Source organism: Macrobrachium rosenbergii, chromosome 20 (genome assembly GCF_040412425.1).
Source record: "Macrobrachium rosenbergii isolate ZJJX-2024 chromosome 20, ASM4041242v1, whole genome shotgun sequence".
NCBI lineage: Eukaryota > Metazoa > Arthropoda > Malacostraca > Decapoda > Palaemonidae > Macrobrachium > Macrobrachium rosenbergii.
The window spans coordinates 35,889,041-35,899,681 of NC_089760.1; the positions used below are offsets into that span (position 1 = coordinate 35,889,041).

The following is a 10,641-nucleotide window of genomic DNA, read 5'->3' on the forward strand; positions in this document are numbered from 1 at the left end:
GTATTCTGTTCTGTTCTGACAGCCTTGAGGGTTAAACTGCTAAAAGCTATAACAGTCAAACTTCAGGGAGGTTTAAATTTATTTAGTAGCGTTCTTAGATAATCACTGGTTATAAACTGGTGCAGATGGGTTTTGGTGTTTAGTAAAGAAAAGTAACTTTTCACAGGACACTACTGCGAAAATTATACTCTAGAGAAAACAAGAAATCTCGCGAAATCTGAGCAACTCCTCAGCCAAGTGCCCCCTTTGATGAATTTATGCTCCGAATCATGAGTAAGTGGGTAGAAATGATGAAAATTCACGCACACTGAGCCATTGTGCATGAACTTTTATTACTTCAGTTTCAGACTTCAGATACTGAGGATTCCCTGTTTAACTATAGCCCACACCAGTATAGTTTAATCGTCCCTAGAGAGCCCGGAAAATTTATTGAAGTGGCAATTACATGTGCTGAAAGTTTATCCTGAAATGGAGCTCGACATTTTCTATGTAGAAGTTGGCCGATAATGTAGAATTACCATAAAAAATATCGATAAATCTAACAAGATGACCATAACACTTCTGACTGGTTGTGACAATAGAGCGGACCAAAATGGAGAGCATTCCATCGTAAATGACACAGCCGATGAGTGGAGGATTTTACCTCCCACTATATGAGATACGAAATGCAAATCTTAATTACTGGTATTTCATTGCCAAGGATGGCTTAGTGCTAACCAACTGCGCACCTACCATCTTTCGAGGCTACTGAAAGACTCGACTATGCCCCAAAAGATGAAGTACTACACTTCCTACTTGGAGACTTTGGGAACTGGCCTCACACCCACACGCAGTTACTCAGAAAAGAGAGTAGTACAAGAGGGGAATTGGGAAAACAAAGGGGATTTTCACAAAAGAATGTTCGTATCTGAACTATACCAAGGTAAATCAACACACATACGAATACATAAGTAGATAGGCAGTAATTGTCGTTTATATATATTTATACTTATATATACAATATATGTACATACATACGTACATACACACACATACTGTATATATATGTATGTGTGCGTACAAAGTTACATCCACGACGGAAAAGTGAAACAATAAGATGGTAAGTACTTTCGTCTTATCACCAAGACATGGTCACAGCAACTGGTAATAAGACGAAAGTACTTAGCATCTCGCTGTTCCACTCTTTCCTTCGTGGCTGTGATTTTGATCGCATAATCATCACGTTTTTACCTTTTCCTGATTGAAAATAAAATATATATATATATATATATATATATATATATATATATATATATATATATATATATATATACTGTACATATATATTATATATATATAAATATATATACAGTATATATGTGTGTGCGCCTGAGTCGGTGTGAAGAAATAATATTATTTTAACATTTCGCTTTCCTTCTTTACATAAATTTTTTGTATACAATAACATTAATATAGGCATCATATTAAGAAATCCAGACTACAGAGGGTCCCTTCTCCCTTAAAGCTACATTCCTGTCGCCCCCATAACCTAATCACTTACTGCCTAGTCACCTCCAGGACCACGCCTAGAAAAAACATTCGTAAAATCAAATATAAGAATTTGCATAATCCTAGTAAAAACACACAAACGAACAAACCGAAGCAGAAACATTTAATCTTTGTTGGAGGCAATAGTGGTCATTATAACAAGCAATACCGATACGATCCATATCGGTCATGACGAATCACCACTAAATCAACTGGCATGCGTTGTTTTTCATAAGGGCCGAGTTTTTTTTTTTTTTTTTTTTTTTTTTTTTAGGAAATCCAATTCGTCACCTTTGGTCATGGCGTATGGTTATTAGAATCTTCTGAATTATTAACGTTAATTTATCATAAATGGATTTTATATGCCTAAACATAGTGTATGAAATTGGTTCGTCATAAAATTAATTATTAAATTTTTAAAATACCTGTTAAATTAATCGCAAAATTATTCTCTAAATTAATTGTTAAAAATTGAAGGTATCGTGTGAATCTAAACACATCATGAAATTAGTTTCTAAAGCTTTAACCGTTGATTACTGTCGCCAGCTTATTACATTCAATCATTTCAAAGCTAAATTTTCACCATGTGGATAGAGATCTAAAACTCATTCACTGCCAAAACTATTTCTGGGTCGCTTATCGTCTTTTGTAACTACTCTTAAAAGCTCTGTTGATATGGCTGCTTGTTCTAATAACCTCAAGATAATCAGAGTAATTATGAGTAATTAAATACATGTTCCTAAATGCATGTTTCGTTCAGGTCCACGTCGGTAACTGCAGAGTCATGTCGTAAATTTCTTAGGGATTTTAATATTATTTTTGTGGTGAAAGCAAAGCGTGTGTTAGAATATACAGAGTGACTACATATAGAACATGTGTTAGAATATATAAAGTGATTATACATAGAATATGTAGATTGGCTAATTTGGTAGAAACGTAGGGTTGAGACAAGAATGTGGTGCGTCTCTTTGTGAGAAATGGGAGAATTCTCTGAAAGGACAGGAAATGGGTGCTACTTTGGCTTGTTATCTACGCGTCACCTACTCCGAGGTGCTAGTACTAAACACGGAATGGTAAATGTAAAGTAGACGGCCGCACGAAGATATGGTTTTTTCACATAATTTGTCGACCAAATGATATAGAAATGGGTGTATATAATACTTTGACCCCCCAGGGGCTAGTACTAAACACGGCGTCCCAAGGAGCTTCCGCCACATTTAGTACTAGCACCTCGGAGTAGGTGACGCGCAGCTAACATGCCAAAGTAGCACCCAGGAGATGTACTGTACGTGCATAATTGAAACATACGAAAAGAAAGTAGCGACTGGAGAATGAAGCGACTAGGTGAAGGTAAAGAAAAGCTGCTGAAGCTCGTGAAAGTTGTGAATGATTGTTCGACGCTGACGTTTAAAGTGAATCCTAGACACAGGTTAAATGGAAACCAGGAAGATGATGGGGCTATGTGAGTATGTATTGTTGATAAAGGGAAGAGGATTACTCATATAGCGATCCAGGGAAAATGGTAATGTGGAAAAGCTGACTTAAGAAACATGTAAAGCAAGGAAGGTAGCAGAGTGTGAGCAAAAGTTTGGGAAGAGATGGGGAGTGTTTATGATAGCAAAAGGTGGAATGTTGAAGTGATTACCCTAAAGGTTTAATACCTTATATATGGAGGTGAAGAGTGCATTTTGAATGTGAATGAAAGATAAAAGGCGGAAAGTAATGAGTTGAGTTTTTCTTGTAGTAATGTGTAGTAAGAAGGGTTTATAAGGCGAGGAATGTACGAACAACAATGGTAAGAAGGTTAGCATACTGACAAGATGGAATAGGGTGTTTTGAGGTAGTTAGTGGAGAAAACGAGGTAGAGACGGATTGGTGAAAAAGGCACTGTACATTGTTCGTGTGTGTGTGTGTGTGTATAGTTTTACAAATACACTCAGGTCTCATAACACAACTCAGATGTATGCTCACTCATTCTCCTTTCCCAAACACAACTATATCAAGCACACAGCACTGAGCACTAAGTATCCACTTAGGTTAGCACTCCCTGTTCCTCGACTGAAGGAAGACCAACGTCAGATCATCATAGGTCGGCCAGGTCACCGTGACCCCAACACCACGGGCTTCGATGACATGGCCAGGGCAATATTCCTTTTGTTCGACCTCCTCTTAGAAGAAGATGAAACCTTGATTATAAGAGGACTTGACCTGGTCTTGGACGCTGGGGAGTTGAACTTCCAACACGCAGCGCAAATGTCGCCTCCAAAGGTCAAAATGGTCTCGGTCCTGACCCAGGTCAATACACTTTTTTTTTTTTTTTTTTTTTTAGATTTTTCTATTTTCTTCACTGCAAAGAGATTTTTATAAGTTTGATGATTTTATGATGTCGTCTTGGAAGGAAAAGTGAGTTTACTTCTCTTCACAGGTGCATAACCTATAAATTCTTTGGACGTTTTCATGTGAAGATACAAAAGCCTCTCGATGGCAACATTAGAATTAGGAAAATCGCTGCATTATCTTCGTAAATTTTCAAAAATAAACAATTTTGTATACCTCTATGAGTCCTTCTTGAACACTACTGTTAATCTGTATTTCCTGTGTCAACAATAGTAGATAATTATATCCCTGTATATAGTTAATATATCTAATAATGTATCTGTGTAAAAATAGATATATTCCACAACATGCCATCTTGAGATATAATAAATACTAAGCGTCAGAGATGCTTCCTTTTTATCTTACATGCGTATTATTATAATAAACAGACGTGTTTTGTGGGTTTCTTTTTTTGGGGGTTGTTTACTAAATTGGTCATAAGTCAAAACCGACCAAGGCTGTACACAAGAGCCATCTGTTGGTAAACTCAGGAATTAAAGGAATGTTGGTTTTACTCAGTCGAAACAACATACCAACCGATTTTACCAGTCTATGATGTGTTTTTGTGAGCTGTTGTACTTTGTTTTTCTTTTAAAACACGCCTAAACACCCGTGTTGTACGCGCTTTCAACATTGACCGTTAACATGCACAAACTACCTTTGTGCATATAAAGTTACATATTGGATCTGTTTCTCCGATACTAGCTATTTTCGTTTGCTGCTTGTTTGGGACAAAGATCTCGTCATTGCCTTGTGAATAAATGCGTATCCTGAGTAATATTAATCTTATCAGGTGTTAATAGAAATAAAGAATTAAAAAGTGTTAATAGAAATAAATAATTTGAAAGTACAGAAATGTACTGTACGATAACATGCGTGGTACCACCGGCAACAATCAGTGTTGCCAATCTCTCTCTCTCTCTCTCTCTCTCTCTCTCTCTGTCGCTGTATGCCGTGACTTTGGAATATTAAACGTATACTCTTTTACTTTTTATTTCGTTACTTAGTTCTTTTCAGTCTTTTAATAATTTCCCAAAAACGGATGTCAAACTTTCTTATGATTTGGCAGTAAAAGATTGGTATGGTAAACAATGTCACTTTGGTTGGCGCTCAGCGAACACAAATCATTACAATTTACATTTCGTGACCAACTGACTTCCTGTTCGTTCCACTGCCTTGACGCAACGTTAAATTATACATTTGGCAGCTCTCATTCTCATGTACTCCTTTACAAGGTTTTACGTCTGATTTTGGCTGTTTTTCACGTGTAACTCTGCTTCATGATAAAATCACAACATACACAATTGCTATAAAGTCAAACTGTAAGAAAAAGGCCCGAAGACCAGCTAAATTAGTTGACCTTTCGACTGCACAATTTTACTCGTTAACGATAATACGAGTGAAATACAAACTTTACAGAGTCGTAGATAACAAATATTCTTTCAGTACTATATGGACTACTAGGCGATAGCTATACTATTACTCTATAAACATCTAATGGTCAAGTGTACAAGAGTAACAATAGCTGTATTATTACACAGGCACTGTAAGCATCTGTTGGTAATGCGTTTCTCCTGAGTAAAACAAACCTATAATTCCTGTGTTTTCCGACAGATGGCAGTACCGTAAAGTAACAATCGCTTTATACAAGTTAAGAACAAATCAATAAACATCCGGAAAAAAATACGTCTATATTTAAAACTCATATTTGGTACGGAAAATATCGGAAAGTCGCTGTATCTTTTCGTATCACAAACTAGGTAATCAATATAGGTAATTTAGATTCTTGTAGCAAACATAGACATAATTATATATATATATATATATATATATATATATATATATATATATATATATATATATATATGTGTATATATATATATATATATATATATATATATATATATATATATATATATATATATATTCTCATCTCTAATTCATCTAGATCTCACCATGCATTTTAACCACTGGTGTTTTAAAACTTATCTCTTGTTTGTCTACGGAATGGAATGGAATATAACATTTAGGCCACAGGCCAAGCACTGGGACCTATGAGGTCATTCAGCGCTGAAACGGGAATTTAGAGCAGAAAGGTTTGAAACGTGTAACAGGAGGAAAACCTCGCGGTTGCACTATGAAACAATTGTTAGGAGAGGGTGGATAGCAACATGGAAGAGAGAGAATATGAATGGAGGTACAGTAAAAGGAGGTGCACTGACGGCGCTATTCCCCTGAGTACAATTCTATACTCAGTACATTTAAGGGGAGCACCGACCGTTTTAACATGCTTCAACTGTCGGATGGGTAGTACCCATTGGTACTGCATGGAGTTTGTGAACTTCAAAAGTTCAAGTGAAGATGCAACGCATTCCTGCCTTAAAACAATTCTCCTTGTATTTTAATAATTTACTTACATTTTATTCATTCACTTATAAATTTCTTTATCTATTTTATTTTTCTTTTCTCATAACTGATCTCTTCTTTCTGTATTTTCTGTTACCTTCTGATACTTCCTTCAAATGAACACCGTATTCCTTGGAAGCTTTCATTTCAAGTCATTGGCCCCTGCGGGCTTGTTCCATATGAATAGGGTTCATCTTCTGAATAATAATAATGATACCATCCATGCTCCAATTCATACTTGACTTTGGGAAGCCTGTCCTACCTTCTTGTTGCCAGTGGTCAATAATCATCTACCTTAGAGAAAGGTCTGTTATTATAGAAACAGGCTGTCCATTATCAGTGTTCTTTTATTTTATACTCCCAAGCGAAAATTAAGCTTCTTTTGTGAACATCTGCGCCCTCTTTGGAATAAGGAAAGGGAAAATGCTGCTGCACTCGTCCGCTTATCTTGGAAAATTACTCCAAGGAGACGAGAACCTGAAAACTCTGTCGAATAGTTAACAGATTTACTGAACATTTGTTGTTTATTTAACTATTCGACAGGACGCACTTTGATGGTGTTTTGTCTTCACTGTAATTTTAGAAATTTCCAGGCTCTTTAAATTAAAAAAGACATTTACCACACCTGTGATTACTTGATGATGAATGCTCTCTCTCTCTCTCTCTCTCTCTCTCTCTCTCTCTCTCTCTCTCTCTCTCTTCAAGTATTGTTAATTTTTTCCTATTATCTTAATAAGGAAGGCTCAAATAAAGTACTTGAAATTTGACCGCGACTTAGGCCATACGATAGATTTATGTACAGTCATCAGTTTGTATATTATAGATTGTAATTCATTAGGAACTAGTTGATTTACAGGGAGTAAAACCTGACCTAGGATTTCTTTTTAAGGAATAGTGGTAGGACTTATGGATGCAAATGAAGTTTGATTAAGAATATACATTGTCTTCTCTAACTCGTCCATAACGATGAGGAATTTGAAATTCAAACCTTCAAAAATAAATTATTATGCAGGTTTATGCAGTCTTAAAATTAGTATATGCAAATTAGTTTGTCTAGACAGGCCCCACCCTTTCTAATCTTTGAATTAGAGGAAAATACCGGAGAATTTGTTTTCAAACCCACAACTAGACGATGACATGGTTTGTTTTAAGTGAAAAATGAATCTACGAGGTAACCCAAATTAAAATTTAGGGACTACATTACGTATTACAATTGCCGACATTATTCATTAGTATCAGTTATAGCAACATAAATTACCAAACAACTGAAGAGTGCTGTTTCTCTTTATTTACACTTTAATTCACTCTATATAATGTAATATAACAAGCAAAGTGGAATTTGGAACGTTTCATGCTGCTCAATAAACTGATAAACTGATTTGCATAGTTCCCAGTAAAATAGAATTTTTGAAATAAGCATCTGACATACCATGATGAAAAATAAATGAAACTTGCTAAAAAAAACTGAAATTCTGAAATATGTAGTATATTTTTTTCAGTTATAATGCATGCAGTATAGAATGAGGTCTATTTAAACGGCTGTCTTTCTAACCTTCTGTCTTTCTTTTCACGAACTTCTTTGAATGCGCTGCAGGAGGGCTATCCCATGCGACCAAAGGGTCTGAACTATATCAATACGCCTGCAGCCTTTGACACTGTCTTCAATATCTTCAAGTCGTTCATGAAGGAAAAGATGAAGAAAAGGGTAAGTGTGAATCTCAAATGGAGGAGAAGATGAAGAAAAGGTAAGTGTGAATCTCAAATGGAGGAAAAGATGAAGAAAAAGGTAAGTGTGAATCTCAAATGGAGGAAAAGATGAAGAAAAAGGTAAGTGTGAATCTCAAATGGAGGAAAAGATGAAGAAAATGGTAAGTGTGTGAATCTAAAATGAAGGAAAAGATGAAGAAACAGGTAAGTGTGAATCTCAAATGAAGTCCAGAAGGTGTGTTCAATAAACTCAACATGCTCTCGATTTTTTAAGAAACGCTAATAGGCACTGTCAGCACAAGTCAACATCTGGATGAGTTAGCTGAATGTCGTTGTGTATATCTGAGCTTCACAGGTATGCTGAAATTACATTTGTGATTAATGGAAAGATGTAGGCAAGTTATGACAGCTTTCAAAGGTATAAAATCCTCGTGGTATATTTTGGCATTACTTACATCCACAGATTAGGTCTAATGATTTATACAAAAATTTTGTATTTTATTGAGGGTTGTTTCAACATTGTGTTTTTACAGCAGCTGGTGTTACAATATTGTGCTAAAATAATACCTGTTTTAAGAATTTCTCAACTTGTTTTTTTTTAAATGTTGATATTTTTACCGACCATGTTAAGTTAAGAAGAAAATCTTCAATGTTTACTAATGCTTGATTAAGTATTTTAATAAGTTTTGTCTTTTTTTTACTTTTCATCCTGAAATTAACGAAGTATCATTATCGACCCATATGCTCTACACATTCCAGAATCAAATTACAAATTGTCCTTTATTTCTTCGACAGATTCACATTCATGGCAGTGACCTGGAAAGCCTGTACAAAGAAGTGCCAAGGGAATGTCTTCCTGTTGAGTACGGTGGTACCAATGGCACCATTGAGGAAATCAAAGGTAAATATGATAGCTATACCTTTTTGTAAAAAAAAAAAAAATAATTTTCGTCATCATGACACACTTTTTCTATACTGCCGAATGAGTTTAGGAATCCATTTCCATACTGATGAAAACTAATGAATAATTTAGAAATTAAAGAAAATTAACTTTGACAAAAGGTTCGTTGCAACTCTATTAGCTGATATGAATGTAAGGAATAAAATAAGGAATCGAGAATATTTGATAACAGTTGTATATCACAGTGAGATACTCGACAGTCTTGTAAAGCACGTATTACTCACATTAATATGTATACAAATGACGAATGTTTATTCCAGAATTCCTCAACTTTACATTATAGTAAAATCCTGTAAAATATCTGGGAATACTCGTATATCTACAATGCAGTTGCATCTACTGACCAAACACTTTCTCTAACTTCTGCAGAGTGTTTTCAGTTTTCCATTCCAGTTATCATCGGGTTTACATTACAGTAAAATCCCTGTAAAATATTTGGGAATATATCTGCAATGCAGGTGGATCCACTGACCAAGCACTTTCATTAACTTCTGCAGAGTATTTTCAGTTTTCCACTCAATATTAAATCTTTGATTTCCAGACTACTGGCTGAAGAGAGTTGACGCCCGTCGCGACTGGCTCCTGGAAGACGAGAAGTACGGAGTTGATGAGTCTAAGCGTCCTGGAAAACCTAAGACAACTGTTGACCTCTTTGGCATCGAAGGATCCTTTAGGAAGCTTAATATTGACTGAGGGATTAACGTCAATAGGAAATCATTCAAAAACTGTCAACCAAACCACTGATTACTTTCTGTTAATTGTTATGCATAAAGGAAAATTATATTAAATAGTAATTAGCACTGATGTATTTTCTTGTCATTGCTTAAATTTGCATCATAGCCAAAAATGTGCATAATCTGGTCCGGTTTACAAGGGTTTCCCTATCAACAACTGTGATGTTAGTGAAATAAAATGTGATACCATGTCATTTCATTATTTACAATCTACTCTATGTTCACAGGCATAAAATCAGGCCTTTGGTAAAGCACTGAACAAGAACCGATTTCAATCAAAATTTTGGTCGATTTGTTAAAAATGACTTTTCACACTGTCCAAGAGATATTATGAATTTTCTCTCCCTATTTTACCTTAAGCCATTTAAATGTTGTTAGAAAAATTGTGGATTCTGAATGCTAGATGCCATTAACCATTACAAAGGATAATTGAGAACAGCAGAACAAACTTTCTATCATCACTGGGATGGTGGTTTCACATTAATAATCACATTTTACTCTCAAAAAAAGAGTTCACTCAACTACTCCATTGTATTATTCCATCAAACAAAACTGCACTCAACCATTCCATCATACACCCCAACTTGCGCTTCCACTGATAGCCTCCTGTTCCACAATATCTGCATGTATCCTGCTACCTTCTTTGACTCATTTATTTTAGGATTGTCTTCTCTTTCTTCTACCATCAAAGATGCTCAGAGATCCCGTGGGAGAGTTAATCCTTTCCATTCTTTAGCCCCTACTCTACATTATCAGCACTTCATCTCTTATCTCATTATATATCCTCATGGCAATACTTTTGCCAGCATCCACTTTCAACTTTTTTATCTTATAAAACGCTTCAACATTCTTTTGGCAGTCTTGTCAACTTCTAACCATATTTTATTTGAAGTTACAATCATCTAAAGAGATCGGCCATCCCAAGTCCTA

At 35.4% G+C, this 10,641-nt stretch overlaps 1 protein-coding gene across 11 annotated transcripts in view; it reads left to right on the plus strand.

The window, feature by feature from the left end:
* The window catches only part of LOC136849259 (retinol-binding protein pinta-like), a 55,014-nt gene extending 45,237 nt beyond the window's left edge, over positions 1–9,777 (plus strand). For 10 of the 11 annotated variants that reach the window (XM_067122546.1, XM_067122537.1, XM_067122540.1 and 7 more), the window contains exons 5-7: positions 7,904–8,014; positions 8,812–8,917; positions 9,519–9,777. In XM_067122546.1, the coding sequence (XP_066978647.1) occupies positions 7,904–8,014; positions 8,812–8,917; positions 9,519–9,670 (369 nt within the window). In that variant the 3' untranslated portion in view covers positions 9,671–9,777. Of the gene's footprint in view, positions 1–3,563; positions 3,823–7,903; positions 8,015–8,811; positions 8,918–9,518 lie in introns of all 11 variants that reach the window. The other variant, XM_067122539.1, reaches the window with a different exon arrangement.
* The last annotated feature ends 864 nt before the right edge of the window (positions 9,778–10,641 follow it).